Below are 18,071 nucleotides of genomic sequence, written 5' to 3' on the forward strand. Positions count from 1 at the left end.
GCCGATTTTCTTGAGCCGATATTTGGAGCCGATACTACTTTTGCTCCCTCAATTTACATCATACAAATGTAAACCCTGCCACACTGGATTTGTTTTCGGAATCTGCTCTGCCATTTCTTAATTTCTTAAAATAATAAACTTCTGCAATCATCTTAACATTCATATCACCCAAATTATGTGTGCAATGTGCAGCATATTGATGGGTGCACTGCATATGGTTAACTGCGAGGGTAAAAAGCTTTCATCAACATCTACAACACAGCCTTGATGATGCATTGCTTGCTGACATAAGACCGATATAATCAGGTCATCACAAAATGTCCTTTGTCAACACATTTAAATAATTTAAGAAACCAATAAACCTGAAAAGTAGCCATTGAAATAAAGTGCTTGATTTGTAATTTAAGACTGCCACTCTGCTAGTGGTGGAGGGGCAGTGCACGGTCTGCACGTGAACTGCAGCGTCTCCAGCGACACAGAGCTGCCTGTGGACGCCTCTCTGTAAATAATGCCGGGAAAAAAATATCGCCGAACGCATACATCGGCCCGATATATCGGGCCGGCCGATAAAATCGGTCTATCACTACCTTATGTTGAGTATGGATGGATTGTATATATTTTTTAAACACCTTATGGCATAATTGAATGTCAATTTAGTGATTATTTGCACCTCAACATTCCTGTTCAAGCTTTATAGATTTATGTGACACTTGAGGACAGAATGATATTTTCTCTCAATCTCAGTCATACAGGCTATTGATCCACAGACCACATTCCCATTAAGGAGTTGCAGGGCTTCCTGTTTCCTGCACTGAGCGGCTCCATCGGGTTTTCTTTGCACATCAACACCTCTTATGGCACACTGCTTGATGGCTGCATATTACATCCAGTGTTAAATCCTCTTCGGGTATGTTTTTTTCTTTTCTTTCTTCTTTATCTTCCCTCGATAGATGTGAGTAGAATACAGGTCTTCATTTATTCACTGAAAATGCATTGAAATGCTTTCACAGAATCACATTAGCATCAATAAACATTTTAGGCTGTGTAGAATGAAAGTACGTGAGGAAATCTGAAGATTTAGAGCTTTAAAGACTTTTCTAATACCAGGTGTATTTTCTCAAATTGGAGTACCTTATATACTGTATCCTATTTACTGACAATACTGAATATTTGTTTGAGGAAATTGAGAAGAATGATTGATTGTGTTTTATTAATTTCATTCAGAGAGAGAGAGAGAGGGTATCAGTTCATTTTTTTTTTTTTTTTTTCTTTTTGTGTTACAGTATATCTCTGAGAGTAGGATTTCAGTATTAGTTGCATTTCCCTGATACCAGCATCCTGTTTTAGACTCTATGATACCCAGTGCCAGAAGGTATCAGCCCATATTGATTTGGGACTGCTGATCATTTTACATAGTTTTGAATTTTAATACACCAAAAAGACGAATGTTTGGAGGGTTGTTTTTCCTGCGATGTTTGTTTATTCTATTTAAGTAGTGTATTTGCGAGGTTGAGTGGTGTTTCAGTCTATTTCACGGCTGCCTGCCTTTAGTGAATAAGCCTGCACATGAGCAGCAGAAACTGCCAGGACTAAAAAAAAATTCAATGTGCTGAACTCTTTAAATGTGTATAATGTATTTGGCACGAAAGCCTAAAGCCCCAATTTAGTGAAAAACAAGTGAGTAGGAATGAAAACATTTTACAAATCCAGTTTTTATTATATACTGGAATATAGACTTGCTTTATTTGATAGATAAACTTGCACAGGACAGTCCTTAAAATGATTACACAGATTTTTAGTTTTCTAAAATCAGTCCCTCCTTTGCCAGTGATCTTCACCCACCCTCTCCTGGAAACCCTTCATCATCCTTCAGTGCCTCCATCCTGGATTTCTATACACAGCATGCCATCCATTCACAGTTCCATTTCTTCATCCTTTTCCTTTTTATCTTTCTATCCCTCCACTTTTCCCTTTTCCATCCTCACTCCTTCATTTCCTCACCTGTAAATCTCCCAATTCTTTTCCACGTACAACCCTCCCTTCTTCACATCTTTATGCTTCCAGTTGAGTGCCTCCGTGTCTGTCGCTATGCGAGCCGTGGGAGGCTGCGGACTCCGATGATTTGTGTGCTCTGGCAGCCAGTCCCTCCACACAGCAGCCTCTTCTATTATTCAATGTAACGGGACCTTCACTTTTTACAGCTGAGCAATGTTCTCTGCTCAGTGTAGGAAGATTTGCCTGCTGCAGATGATATTTTTTCACCAGCAACAATAGAAGCCCCACAGAGAAAACACAGACTTACACGGTTTGTTTTACCCTATCATGACTCTTGCTCTTCTGCAAAACCATTATAAAATCACAACGTCTTTGTTAATTCACGAGGTTTGAATTCCTTTTTTGGCCGAGCAACAAGAAAAAGGCAGATGGGCTCGTCCTGGTGGGGTTGGAAATCCTTGTTCTGGCTATAAAACGCAGAGTCTGGGAGGATGAGCGTTGGAGAGGGGCTGCAAGGCAGAAATTAATTGGCTCCTGCCAAAGTCCTGGAGTGGGGCAGTTTAAATTCACTGTTGTGTAATCATTAATCAGATCTCCCATGATAAGTCATTAGTTTGTAATGAATAAGGTTAAAACCCCAGTAGCCCAAATTTTTTTTGTAGCTATTTTGTCTCAAGGGAGATGTACAATTAATAACATGCCATACTCCTAAAGTTATCTGATTTAGTGGGAGTGATTATGTAGAACTGGATGTACAGTTATGAAATATACAGTATCAAGTTTACATTGTGAGGTTAACAAGTTTGTGATATGACGTCATACTGTAACAATGACAACTGCAAGAAAATGTATTCTGTATATTTTAGTACGTATTTGCACCAGATCCCAACTTTGAATTGTATGTGCAAGGACTTAAAAGCACGTGCAAAAATACACTAAATGGTGATAATGGTAAAAGAAAAATGGTTTAAAACTGCCAAGATGGTAATAAAGGCTGTGATGGACTTTAGTAAAAAACACAACCCCTTTTGTGTGCCTATACAATTATTTTAAAGTAATAATTTGTGAAATTTTCATATAAATAAATGTATCAGTGACATTTTTGAAAGTGAAATTCAAACAATGCTGAAATACCTATCATAGGTCTGGTAGCCTAGATGTTTAACCAAATCCAAATAGCTAATTCAACATAATAAGAGTACTCCACAGATGTCGCATTGTACGAAATTCTTCAGAAATATTACGGAGTCGATGATGTGATGAATGTGTTCTTTCCAGACTTTCAGAGTGCCTTGCCTTATATATCCTCAAGTAGACAAAAGAGCAGCAGTTGCTGAGATTACATTACATGTCTTTTAGCGGACGCTTTCATACAAAGCAATTTACAATTGCTATATATGTCAGAGGTCGCACACCTCTGGAGCAACTAGGGATTAAGTGTCTTGCTCAGGGACACATTGGTTGATGTATCGCAGTGGGAATCAAACCAGGGTCTCCCACACCAAAGGTATGTGTCATATCCACTGCCCCATCACCACCACAGTAAGGTTGATTTACTCATTCAGTCATCATGTGTCCAGTACTTGGCCCTTCCTCAGAGCAATGGCCCTTAAATGTCAACTCCTAGTTTACTGTCAGCTGACTCTAATCTGACAAACCTCACAACTCAAACACACAATCAAAGGCGACACCAAAATCAGTACTTGAGCAATAAACCTAAAATGTTCATTTAGCACAACTCCTAAAACATTGTCGCACTCACAATGGAGAGTTTAAAAAAAGATATATATATATATATCAAAATTGATGCAGCAGAACCAGAGACCTTTTTTAAATTCCATGCACTCTACCTTTTTTTTGTCAAAATCTGGCGCCTACATTACCCACAATTTAACCCAACTGCTTGGTCAGAGATTCAGGTGTGTCATGCTAGTAGCCTCGAGCCGCTAGCCTCAAGCAGGGACGAGGAGCGCATTACAGAAGTCTGGGAAACTCACTTCTTTCTAACTCCACACCCACAGAGTTGTTTTATTTCACACTTATAGTATTCAGCTCCAACCGACGCGGACTCCAACGTGATATCATGACTTTGCATAAACATACACGCCACTTTCTAAAGCCAAGTGGCGCGTGTTATCTGTACGCATTATGAGCTATCTGCGAGTATGTCTACACAGAAGAACGGGACGTTGCATTTGGAGCTCTGGTTGGGTTTAGGAAAAGAACAACGGGGTTGGGTTTAGGAAAAGAATAACGGGGTTGGGTTTAGGAAAATAATAACGGGGTTGGGTTTAGGAAAAGAATAACGGGGTTGGCTTTAGAAAGAAAAGAAAGAAAGCAACGGAAACATGACACGTGGGACAGGAAGGAAACATGACACGCGGGACAGGAAGGAAACATGACACGCGGGACAGGAAGGAAACATGACACGCGGGACAGGAAGGAAACATGACACGTGGGACACGATCCCTGGTCTCCTGGGCGAAAGTCCTGTGTTTGACCCATCCTCCACCACGGCCAACCTCCCTACGTGGATTTTCGCCCTTTCATACTACTCGGTACGGCCTAAATTCACACGCAATCGCAAGGTAATGTAAGTCAATGGAGGCCAAACGGCGTTGATAAACACGCTAAAAAGCGAGTACGCGTATCGATAACACGCCAATAATGGCATACGAATTGGTGTGTCATACATACGCCACTTCATGAGATCAGTCTGCTGACTCAAGTGACATTACTTGAGGGCATTTGAGACTTTGTGCAGCTCCCTCTGGAGCCACGAAAGGCTTTATAAAACCTTTTACACACATGCAGTAGTACTCCCAAGACCCGTAACGTTGTGTAAAATCAGCAGAGTTTCCCTTTAGGCCTGTTGATCTGATCGTTCATCAGCTTACACACTACTGCTGTTCACCTGGGAAGAATTATGGCTACACTGTGCTGAAATGCTGCAACTAGGCTGGTATACAAAAGTAACCGTCACTTTGCTACAAACCTCTGTGCTTCAGGAGTTACCTTAAAGTTTAATTGATCACTTCCAAAGCTTTTCACGGGCTAATCTCTAAACCCTTGAACTCTCCGTTTCATCCAGTTGATTACTTGGTCCTTTAGCAGATTTTTTTTTATATCTGTTTTATTCACCTCAGCTATTAAAGGTGTGAAGAATCGGCCATTTCTCCACTTTGCTATTGTACATATGAAAAGAAACCAGGGGAAGAATCAGAGCTTCAGCCAGTCAGTTTCCACACAAGCTGTTCCAGATTTCCCATGGATTATTTATATGCTGGTTTATTTGAGGCCATTGGCTGCTACTGAGACACTCTGCGGCTCTTTCATCATCATACATGTAGGATGCCCCTTTGGCACTGTTTCAAATATGCAAGCCTGTGAAGATGCACTCTTTAACTGTGCAATTGACTCTCTACTGCGCTCTTGCCCTCTCATGCTGTAGTTTGATGTCTGATATGTTATAGAACCCTTTTGTAAATTACAGCCCTGTCTGTGATGTCTGAAATACAAGCCAGTGCTGTAATTAATATAGTCAGGGGCACCAGGGATGAGAATCTGCATTAAATGAAGGCGTTTTGTGTCAGCGTGAAGCTGGGGAAAGCTGACTGATGGTAACATGGAGAGAGAATTGTAACTACGTTGTTTTCATTATCTTGTCTTGTTGTTGTTTTTTTATCATAAATGCGGCCCCTTCTTCTTCTATATTAAAAGTCATTGTGGTTTTTTTTTCTTAGGTGACGTCTTAATTATTGCTGTCCCAGGCACGACCAAACCAAACAATATTTAAAGCCTCATGTTGATACCTTTTTTTAGAAATTGGATGCATCATTTTCCTCCCTGTTGAATTATTCATTTGCAAATTGCATTTGTGTGCATTCTCTGCTCAAAGGAGGATGTCAGTTGGACCACTGCAAACAGCTCATTAGAACGAAAGGGTTCTGTCTCTTTGATTGGCTTTGAATGAGTCACCCACTCTCAGCCTCTGTATCTGCGTGGCTTCTATGTTTACTCTTGATTTTCATCACAAGTTGTCTTGTACTGTTTCCAGTCCGTTAAGTTTCTCTACCTACCTAAAATGTATATAGGTGTAATCACTGAGTTTTATTTGAATTGGTTACTCAGTGCTAAACCTCACGTCCACACTCGGCCTTATTAACATTCAGGAAAGCGTCTTGTCACAGCAGTAGTATCTTGAGTCTGTAGCTTGTATTTACTTTCACATTAAACTATCCTCATCACCTTCATCTCGCTTGATTGAAGTGACTGGAGAACCACTAAAATATTACTGAAAAGTTACTTTCAATGTGCCACAGCTCCTCACTAGTCCAACCTCACACAGTAATTAGGTTTTAAAGGAGTAGTGGTTTAAAGGCGCTGACACACCAACCCGGTTATCGCCCGTCTGGCGAGGTCGGTGACCTGCATCCAGAAGTGAGATGCCTCACTCTGTAGCTAAAATAGAGAGCTCAACACACAGGGTGAAAAGAGGAGCTGCAGCAATGTGCAGTACAACAAAAATATTTGTGTTTTGTTTTAAATTAAACCATGTAAACCTATTCTGGTACAACCTCTAAATACAATTGTGAACCTGAAAATGAGCATAATATGAGCACTTTAAGAAGACCATTGTTGTTTTAATCTAAACCACAATCTTTTCTCTAATCTTTTCAGTTATTTTGGTACCTAAACATCGTTGCCGTATGACGGCCACCTTTCGTCGGCTAAACACAACTGCAACGGCCACTGAAAGGAGCGTCGCCTCGCGGTGCCCTGTAGCCGGCTAACAGTCACGTTTTGTTGGCTAAACTCAACAGAAACCTTTTCTTGGCTATTTAACTGTAAAGTCCCCAAATGTAACCGTCACGTGACTGGTCATCACGTGACCAGCCGGCGGTCGCCTAATTTCATAGGACATCATATGAATTGTTGTGCATTAATCTTTGTATGATATCATACGAACCCGTTCATGAGAATGCGTTGCGGATGTAGCCTAAGAATCGTTGTGTTTATCTCTAGGGAGCGGGTCTTCTTGCACCAGTCTGCCATGTTGCACCGAATGTTTCTACAGTAGCCCAGCATGGACAAACAAAACTCTGGGTCAAGAGAGAGTCTTTTGCGTTTAAGTGTTACCTGAAGGCCACAGTAGGTTCGATAAACGCGTGGAAAGGGAAGGGTGTGCGAAGGGGTATTCAGTTGGTTGCACTATGCAACCTCACCACTAGATGTCACTGAATCCTACACACTGCTCCTTTAATTAGATGCACTACAAAATCGTGACTCTATGGTGTGTGTGTTTAACCGTTGTGTTGGGACCCGAAGGACAAATCAAGGATAATGTACTTCTGTTTACTTTGTTGAGAATTGCTCTCTAAAGCCTGTTTCTTGTAAAGTAAGTAAGTAAAGTTTATTTCTAGAGCACATTTAAACACAGTTTAAGCTGACCAAAATGCTGTACAAACAAGCACTAAGGTGCTGTATTAACCCTTGTTTTGGTGACCCGAAGGACAACACAAGGATTAAGTTATAAGCTAGGGAAGCGTTTAGATAAGTTCAGTTAATTTATACAATATAATATTTATTGGCCAAATAAAGAAATTCAGGGCATGTAGCTGTGTACTGTAAAAGTAGGCGTGCCATGATGCAGTGTTGCTGCAGTACAGGCCAGGGTTTGTATGAACACGGCTGACATAATACCAGACCATGGACTTAGCCTCCTTCCTGGCTCTGTTTAGTCTTTCTGTCTGTCACCAAACTGCTAAATGCCACCATCTCCTTTTAACACAACATTATTTATGGTTTCAAAGTGGATTTCCATAATCACATGTAGCACTTACATAGTAGCAATGGTAGGGACATCTACAACTCACTGCAATTAAGTATTCAGTCATCATCCAGGAACAAATCGTTCCCACAGATGACCTAAAGGTTATTCTCCATACACCGTGACCTGGACACATTCAAAACACTAATCAAAACACACTTCTTCAGATCAGCATTCCACATACAATAGTCTTACATTTCTCACCTGATAGTAACTGGTTTTATTGTTTTTAATTGCTTTTAATATGCTTGTTTTATGTGTTGGTTTTACTGCTTATCTGTTTTTAATGAGCTATATGTGCTGGTTTTACTGTAAAGTGTCTTTGAGTACCATTTAAAGCGCTACAAATAAAATTTATTATTATTATTATAATTAAGCATAAAGCCAACATAAATGACAAACGCTACATGCTGTTCCTTTCTTTAATGATTTCAAATTGTTTCTTCTCTGCACCACTGAGCTGTATGACAGATAGATGGAGAATAGATACAGGGGAGGGGGACCCCTCACACTCGGGTGTGTGTGGTCTCCGTGAGGATGTGTTTTCTGCCGAACCATTGCTTTGAAACTGCTATGATGAAAAACTTGCAAGGTGACTTGTAATATTCTGTATTGCAGATATGGATTCACTTGGTCTGACTCATAGGTTGTCAGGACACTAAGCACATTCCCTGCCATCTTCATCATGCTTTTCTCTGGGTGACACATGCATTACTTTATCTCTATTTTCAGAGATAACTGCTGTTTCCATGCAAAGGCTGATTTACATCACGGTGTCCAGGAGAGGGCATCGTTACTCTGCATTCTCATGAGCATCACTTAAAAACCAGTAATAAAACACATGCATGTAGACTTACTCTTTTCAACACTTTAAATACACTCACAACATTGAAATAGCCAACTTTCTTATTGACCTTTCCAGTGCAAATGTTTCTGAAATCCCAAAACACCTAATCTTGGATTTTTCAATGCTGCAGTAGTGGTCAGTGGTAATGAAATAAAAAATCTGATTTACTATTCCTGCCTTCAGTTGAAAGCAAAAGGAATAAAACTCGCCCTTTTAGCTTTTTGGCATTTCTCCACCGGCCGAGAGGTTTAAAGTTGAGTCTGTCTTTGCTGTGGTGAGTCATCTATTGATCACCTGGCATGAAGACAGAGTCCTTCTCAGTCGCAAAAACCATCCATCATGGAGCTGCTTGGGACGCAGCAGAGAGATAGCATGGCACTGTGGATCCATTAGAACTGAAATAGATCTTTTACTGCAACAAAGATCAATGAGCAACATGTCACTGTAGCTGTTACGCTTATACTGCATCGGATCCTTGTTGTCTGAAAAACATGAACTGCTGAGTAAAAAAAATAATGGGGCGACCTCTAGCTCACCTGGTAGAGTGTGCACCAGTCCTTGTCAGTGGCCAGGGTTCGTATCCTACCCGAGGCCCTTTGCTGCATGTCACACCCCCCCCCCATTTCCTGTCTCTCTTTAGCTATTATAACAAAGGAAAAAGCCCTAAATATATCTTTAAAAACTATGCCATTTGTAACTGAAAAGTGAGGTAGATGGATGAAAGCAAAAATGTGAATAATGACTCCTAATAGCCTACTCATTATAGCCAGTCTCTCGCCAATGAAATGAGAAGAATGGGATCAATACAGGGAACTGATAATTGCTTTCAAACCTCAACAGAGTGGAATGTAAAGTGGGATACGGCTCGTGCGATTTGAGTACGTTGCAACAACACCTCTTTTTTGTGGGGCTGTGTCCGGCATAATATCCTGGTCCTCTAATGAAAGGCTATGAAAGGCTGCAGTGTGTGCGTGAGGATGTTTGTAGTGGGGGCCCAGGGGCCTGAGGGGCACGTGACCTCATCGGGAGGAGGATGGTTCAGTAGGCTCGCTCTACTCCTCCCAGTCAGACAGTCAACAACCCAAACTTCTTTCCAACTGTGTTATTTTCAGCCGTCTGCAAGAGGAGTCTACTTTCCAAGTCTGTATACAAAGCAGGCAGAGGATGAGAAACTGATGTTAATTCTGCATAAACTAAAGAAAAAGTGAGGAGGAGTGAATTACTAAGCAAATACAATATTTAATACCATTTCAGTTCCTTTGAAGTGGCAATAAAGTTAAGTCAAGTCAAGTAATAGACCTTCCTCTGTTCAATTTGACTTGACAGGCAATTTGAACCATCCAAAACTAACAAATAGTTACAGCTTTTAATAATTACATCTGCCGTGGCTACAGTCATGCACTCTTATGCTCAGCCAGCTACTGAAATTTTAAAAGTCGAATGAAAATGAAATGCTCGCCCAGATAAGGCTCAGCTTATTTCCTCATGCTTCAAAGCACAATTGCCCTTTGAATATTCACTCCCTTCAAATATTTGTATGGCACCCCTTTTTCCGCATACTCACCCTCTCCAAATATCCAAGTGTATGTGTTACCCTTGTTCAGCCAAGTGTCTGGAAAATATTTAGACTATATACACTGGCCATGACGATACAGTTTAAGTATTGTGGAATGATTAACCCGGTTCTTTAAGGGGCTGTTCACTAGCTCACCTTCTACCTTTTTAGAGTAGAGGTCCATTCCAAACAAAAACATTGACTGCCAGGCCCCCTCACCCCGAATATTGATAACTACAAATGTACAATAACTTCTACTAGGTAGAAATAATTGATAATTTAAAAACGTGGTTGTTATTTTTGATAGCAGTTTGAACTATAACTGAAATTATTTCAGCCAGAGACATTTTTGTCTAACTGAATCGACCATGTAAAGCAAATGGTTATACAGTTAGATCTAGTTTTGCTGTTTCAGGGAGCACTCACTGAATTCGAGCAGCTGCTGAGAGAGCTAATCCCCCCCCCCACCATTTTTTTTTTTATTGCACTCTGATTAATAAGTATTAGCAGGGAGCGCATTAGCCCGCTAAAACAACAGAACCACTACGATCTGCCATCCTGAAACCATGCCACAAGCATAATGCAATTCCCCTTGAATGGTAGTAAAGAACTCCTCATCTGAGATGAAACTCAGACTTCATCCTGGCTAACTTCAGATAAACACGTGGCAGGATACCAACAGTATCCTGATTCAAGGGAAATATTCTAAACTAAATGTACCTGACTTGCGTAAACCAACAGCATGTTGCAATTTCCTTGAATGCTAACAAGCCCTCTCATCTGAGATGTAACAAAGGAAACTGTGTGTTCATGTAGGACTCCAACACTCATCAGAAAATACTTTTTCAAGGCCCTCAAAGTGATATTGATTACAAATAAAGTTTGGGGGTAGATAACACCTTGTTCTCAGATGCCTCTCAAGTTTGGATCTTCTTTTCCAGCCTCCAGATTTCAGGTTAAAAACTAAAGATTATTGCTCCTTGGCTCAGTTTTATTACCCTTCCTCTGGAAAGCCTTTTGTGCACCATGCTTGAAAAGTGCTATAAATAAAATGTTATTAATATTACTTGCCCTGCTTTGATACCAGAAAAAGGCTAGAGAATAGAGAATAAACCACTCTTACATCACGGAGAAAAATCAAATATTATTGAGAATAAACATAGAGCATAAATATGAATTGTTCTATAGCAGCGCTTTACTGTATCCTGAACCTCACATTGCTATAATAAATATATGATAAATTACGATGCTCCCCCTTAACAGCCTGTTAAATCAGGGTGTCTTCTTTTTAGACTGGCACAACGCTCACTTATTCCACAGAAACACATTTCCTGCCCCAGGAAAGCAGAGCTGAAGGTGAATGAATGATCTTTGCCTCTGCTCTGTCCACTCCTCATACATCACACACCTACTCTGCCTCCACATCTGCCCTACTACTGTACTACTACTACTACAGCTGATTCTTTTTCCACACTGGAAATAAGTATTGAGTTCATTGGACGGTAGCTTCCCATTCACAGATTAAAGTGGGAGGAGACATTCCACATCTGTTCACACCTGTAGTTTATGGAATAACATTGTGTTGCGTGTTTTGTTTTTGTCTGGGTCTGTGTTTTGTTGGTGTTGCAGTATCAGTAGTTTCTGAGAGTCTGACGACGTGGATATCGGGGCGAGATCTGCTTTGCCTTTGTCCTCTTAAGGGTCTTCCTGCCCGTCCACTTCCTTTAAGACACAAGAGGAGCCAGAGCTGGGAGGAGCAGGCTTTGTTCCAGAGGTGATGTGATTAAAGGCCTCTGTCTGGGCTGCACCCATTCAGATGGCTCACACACGCCACAGCTGCTTTACTTAATTGAATTGTCAGGAAAGTAGACAGGACTGAAGCCACGAATCGATAGAGTCAGTGGCACTTAAATAAAGTTTGGCAGTGGCAGTGCCAAGGATGGAAAGAACAGCTAGCTGTTTGTAAGAACAAAGCAAGTGGTTTTCTGATTGTTTCAGCTGATTTAAAGCAACTGAGTTCTGAGCTCTGAGCTGGTCGCCTGGTTAAGGAGTTCTTTTCATGTTGGATAAGTTATAAAAAGTTTTTGTTTGTAAAAAGCAGCTCTAGCGTGGCTCGGAGGTAGAGTGGTTGCCTCTCAACCACAATGTTGGCAGATCAATCCCAGGCTTCTCCAGCCACATGGAACACTGCAAACACGCAAAACACTGAACCCCAAGTTGCTCCCTGGATGCTGCATGTAAAGCTGTCCACTGCTCCTAATACCTAGGATGGGTTAAATATAGTAATAGCATTTCACTATATTGTACGTGTGACAATTAAGAATGAAGTTTGATCCTTTGCGTAGTTATATTCAAATTCTTAATCAGTGTTACTCCTTTCCATGCATTTGTTTGTACTACTTACCCATTAGTATGGATTACTACCCTGATCTATACTGTGGCATTATTTATAGGTGGATGTTAACTGTACAATCGTTATATTTATTGTGTTGTATAGGGTGCCTTTATAACATCTGGGCAGGGACAACATAGGATGGCAATTCATTCTGAGGGGGCATGTACGTCTGTACCAAATATGATGGCAATAGTTTTTTATTGAGACATTTCACTATAATGAAAAGAGAAAAAGTCAGGAATCACCAATGTCAGTATGCTTCATCCTCTGGGAACCATGAATGTCTCGAGTGAACTTCATGGCAATCCACCTAATATTTTCTGATTCTTTTTTTTTAAATGGTGGATCGACAGACAGACAGACCGACAGATAGACAGACAGACAGACCTTGGCATCCCTGGAGCCCATTGCATGGCTTAAAACAAATCGTCAGTAATGTCAATCAAAGCAAAAATGGCTATAATCAATGAAGCCTCTATCCGCCAAAGATCTGTCTAGTCAGATAAATGACGGCATGGCCAAGACACAAAGTGAGGTCTACAAAGTCAGCCAAGGACCGATGCTGTGGTGTAATCCTTTGGAAAAGTGCTCTCTCAGAGGAAATGTGTGATGCAACTGTGGAGAGATGATGTAATTGTCTATCAGCGTGATTATGCTTGTTTGGTGGGCGCATTGATTAACGAAGTGCTCATTTACTATGATTGCTTTGCAGTCAATGTGATGAAGACATCATGGGTCCATTGGGGAGATTAAGGTCCTGGGTTGGTGAGATTTTATTTAGTCGTGATTTAGGGTCAAATTAACGGTTGTCAACTAAAAACTTTGCTTTTCCCATCGGACACAGCTGACTCTGTCCTGCCTAACACTGCGAGTCTGTTTCATCCGACATAGTGCAAATGCCTTGGAATGAATGTCTATTAGATAGCTGGCTGATGCCCTACACTGCAATCCTTCAGTCTTAATGATGTCACTGCTTCCCGTTTATCAAACTCAACAGCCTGCTAAAGGAGAGTCTCCGTGTCCAGACATTTACTCAGTTTAATCAATGCGGCTAATTATAATGTAGGATAACTCCTTTAGTGTGCATACCAGAGGTGATGTGCTTACAAAAGAAACAATTAGGTGGGAGATGATTGAACAGATTAAAAACCTGTTCACAGAGGTCATCACCTACAGTATGCAGGAGTGGAGCTAGGGTCGTTTGTAAAGAACGATGGCCTGTTTGTCTGATGTCTACATCTTGTTTAACCAGCTGTCTTCCAGTGACAGAGAGAGGGAGTGTTGCAATGCCAAGAACTCATCTCTCGTTTTGCCTGAAGCCATTTATTACAATTATCAAGTAACCAATAGTATTGTGACTTGTGTCAGTGTTTTGTGGTTTTAGGGATAACAGGTTTGAAAAACCTGCCAACACCTGCCATTGTGTTTTCTGTGATCTTGATGAATAACAGATGTAGCATGTACGAGAGAAAGGCTGCCACTAACACTCCTGGTTCCCTGGGAGACTGGCATGGTCAGCAGCCCCCTCCCCCTTTCCTCCCTCATCCTCTTGCCGTTTCTCCCCCTGCTTGTGAAGGAGGCGTGTGAGCAAGGAAGGAGGCAGGGCACGTTAGCCGAGGCTGCGGGTGTGGAACTCAGACGGCAGGCAAAGCATACAAACACACACATTTCTACACACACATGCTCAGTCAGCGCAAGTGACACAAGTGCTGGCTCCATTGAGTTGACTGACTCACTGCTATCCATTAGCCGGCATGCCGCAGAGAAAGAGGAGTTTCACTTTTGGAGCCTATGGAGGGTAAGAATGTATATCCTAATCATTTATATTATGATTGATTATTATTGAACAACTGAAACCTCTTTACAACACACAGTTGTCATTTGTGTGATTGTATGTGTGTCTGTGTGTTTCTGTATCCCTGTTTGATGACTGTGCAGATTCTGTGTCTGTATTTGTGTCTGCATGTTTGTGCCATTTGCACCGGAATGCCATGGATTTATAACAGCTTTTGTCTGAAATGTCTCAGTTGTCATTTTTGTGGCTTTCTATCATAGATTGGACCAAATAATACTGCTATTTCTGCTTGAGGATGAATCATTGAGGGTTATATTCTGTACAGTAATGGTGAGGCATCAGATGTAGAAGAATTTAAGACAGGTGACAAAAACAACAAAGAGAAAAGTAGGTAAGGTTCAGCTTACAGTAAAAGTATTACTGAGGCCCTGACAGAGCTGTAAGTATGACAGATGAGAATTGTATGTTGTCAGTAAGCACTCATGTCCTCTGTGTTTTTATGTGGCCCACTTCAGACTACAGGATACTGGACAGTAGACGCACAGTCAGCAAAGAGCTTTTTAATGGTCAAAAGGTGAACAGGTGCCCCAATGCAACTGTTTTTTGTCTGTCATGTGTTAAAGGTAGCCATGGAATACCATTAGCTGACATCTAGTGGAGACAGTAGTTATAGCTATAGGCTGGGCTGTGTGGCGATTTCGGCATAGTGGCCCATTTGTAATTGCTGTCAATGTGTGGTTAGAGACATTATACACATGCATTATCACAGGTCATAGTTAGGTAATAATTTCCTAGGACGTTTCCTGGAAAGAACTATATAATTTGGTACGATTAATATGGATAATAAAGACAGCGTTACACTTTTACTTTGACTTACATTTGCCAAAACAACAAGTTAGTCTTCATCCTTGTAGTCTCGCTTTGCCAGAGCTTCCTCCACAGCGCTGCAGAGGAGGGTCTGGCTAGTCCATACATCATTCCGGGATGGGAGAAAAACGTGATCTGGTTCATTGGCATTTCTTTAAATCAATCACAATCATCATGGGCAGCGCTAAGTGCCGGAGAGAGCCATGGTGACTCTGCAAAATAGCCTCAGGAAGGAACTTGTTTTGGTGGAACGTGTACTTTCAAAGGTTGTTTTAGTCGTGCGACAGAAAATTCAGATTGGACAGATAGTTTAGCTAGCTGTCTGGATTTACCCGCTACAGCTGTTACTCTCTGCAACCGTTCAGAACCAGTGGATGTCTACCACCCCTGGGCCGTAGGGGGCAGTAGTGAGTTAAAACTTACTTGGACAAGTGACACAAAGCTGAGATTTACACTTTATCAGAAGAGTTTTCAGTATTATTTTGGTATTTTACAAGGGAAAAGACTTCAAGGATGAAGACTAACTGGTTGTTTTGGAAAATATACATTTGGTATGTTTGTTAAAGAACAGTGCACAGCCAATTCCCTTAGCTTTCCTAAAGCACCATCTGGAACTGTCTCCCACGCAGTGGATGACACAGTCTGGAACGGGCCAGATAACTACAAGTAAAACCCACACAAAGGTCACAGAACATACACCCTAAAATGCCCCGAACACAACTCAAGTTAACATTTTAAAGGTCCTATGACATGGTGCTCTTTGGATGCTTTTATGTAGACCTTAGTGGTCCCCTAATACTGTATCTGAAGTCTCTTTCCCGAAATTCAGCTTTGGTGCAGAAATACAGCCACTAGAGCCAGTCCTATAATGAGCTTTCCTTAGTATGTGCCATTTCTGTGTCTGAAGCTATTGAGGAGGAGAGTGGGAGGGGCAAGGTGGAGGGTGGGGGTGTGGCCTTGACCAACTGCCACTTTTCTTGTTTGAAAGCCGTGATGTCTCTCTCTCATGGGTTGGCCAAATTCTCTGGGCGGGCAAAGCAGAGAAAGGGGGGTAACCTTGCTTGTTATGACCTCATAACAAGCAGATTCCAAAACGGTTCATCTGAGCTTTCATTTTCTCAAAGGCAGAGCAGGATACCCAGGGCTCGGTTTACACCTATCACCATTTCTAGCCACTGGGGGACCATAGACAGGCTGGGGGAACTCATATTAATGTTAAAAAACCTCATAAAGTGAAATTTTCATGCCATGGGACCTTTAAATAGCAAGATTGTTTGTTTGTTTTATCACTAAGTGTTACGGGCTCATCTATTAGATGCCCCTAAGTGGTCTCCCAATTGATACATTTCTAATTAATTCCAATCGTTTGCTTGTGTACTCTAGAGAGTCCTTTAGCCAGTGCACAGCATATTTAAAGCAAAATACTTGCTTTTCTGTTTTCTGTTTAGCAGCAGCCTTGAATGCCATTGCGCTTGGCATTTGGATAGGTCAGTGTGATTGCTGACATCAGTGAGTGATCTGTTATACACTCTGCCCCCCTGCATCCCACTGGCTGTGAACGCAGCGCCTCTGTTCTCTGTAGATCAGCCTTTCTTTGTCGCAGTATGCTTTATAATTTTGACATCAAATATTAATTGAGCTGCCACTTAATTTGAGTAGTTATGTTTTAGATTTTTGTCTTGCTTTGAGCATGTTATGGCCCTATCCTTTCTTATTACTGGATACTGTAATTTGGCAGCAGATATGTTCCGTGAAGTGTGACTATGATGTTGCAACACTAAGCTTTCATATCCGTTTATTTCCTGTCCTTTGGATCGGCTCTTACATGTCTGTTGTATGTCACAAGATGTCCTGTAGCTACATATATGTCAAGTGAATTTTATTTATATAGCGCCATATCACAATAGAAGTTATCGCATGACACTTTTTATATTGGTCTAGACACCTTTAACTTACGGAGACCCAACATTCACCCCTGAGCAAGCACTGGAGACGGCGCCAGGGGAAAAAAAAGAAGGAAAAATTACATTTATTTCTGTTTGTGTCTGTTTTCTCATAAACATTTAAATCACGAAATAAATACAGACATATGGGCTGTGTCTTAAGTAAACGGAATGCTCTCATAACCTCAGTGGCAAGACATTCAGGCAAAATGAACAATGATGCTGTATGTTGAAGTGTCGCATAGAAACATTGGAAGAATGCATGTTCAAAAACAACCAAGTGGAAAGACACATTGTTTTGAAATCTTAGCAGGCCTGAGTTGTAGTTGGCATTCATGGTCAGCTGATTTAGAAATGTCAGCTTAACAAGACTACAGACTCATTGGGGAAAAGGTGTCTCCCAGTGTTAAAGTGATTCACAATAACATAGTGTGAATAGGTTCAAGATTTATCTCACCAGTTAACCATGTTTCAAAGTTGTTGTGTAGTTTGTGGCTCCAACAAAAAGACAAGAAAACAAAGGTTTTACAAACCTTTCTGTTTTAACTAGTGCTGTCTGAAAAACAAGAGGCTTCTATCGCTGATGATTTTTTATTATCTATTGTCTAAGGCTTATTGTTTTGAATATTGTAGTTGCAGGAAGACAACAGAGAGGGTCTTTTTGTTATACAAAGCAAATGTTTGCATGACAAAAGACGATCATTAGACCTCAAGGCAGGGCTACTTGAGAACAGGAGGCCACTCAAGTACCTTTCCAAGTGCAGTGGCAAAACAAACAGGAGATGTAGAGCAACCAGGGGGCTCTTCATTGCCAGTCAGTCCACCTTGCATATTTACTTTGACA

At 41.1% G+C, this 18,071-nt stretch overlaps 1 protein-coding gene across 9 annotated transcripts in view; it reads left to right on the forward strand.

Annotated features, from left to right (window-relative positions):
• The first annotated feature begins 14,291 nt into the window (after positions 1-14,291).
• The window catches only part of LOC120559236 (RAP1 GTPase activating protein), a 48,453-nt gene continuing 44,673 nt past the window's right edge, over positions 14,292-18,071 (forward strand). For 2 of the 9 annotated variants that reach the window (XM_039800803.1, XM_039800798.1), the window contains exon 1: positions 14,299-14,420. In XM_039800803.1, coding sequence (XP_039656737.1) covers positions 14,377-14,420 — 44 coding nt within the window. In that variant the 5' untranslated portion in view covers positions 14,299-14,376. Of the gene's footprint in view, positions 14,421-18,071 lie in introns of all 9 variants that reach the window. The other 7 variants (XM_039800807.1, XM_039800813.1, XM_039800819.1 and 4 more) reach the window with 6 other exon arrangements.

This window comes from Perca fluviatilis, chromosome 5, assembly GCF_010015445.1.
Source record: "Perca fluviatilis chromosome 5, GENO_Pfluv_1.0, whole genome shotgun sequence".
In the NCBI taxonomy this organism is placed as follows: Eukaryota; Metazoa; Chordata; class Actinopteri; order Perciformes; family Percidae; genus Perca; species Perca fluviatilis.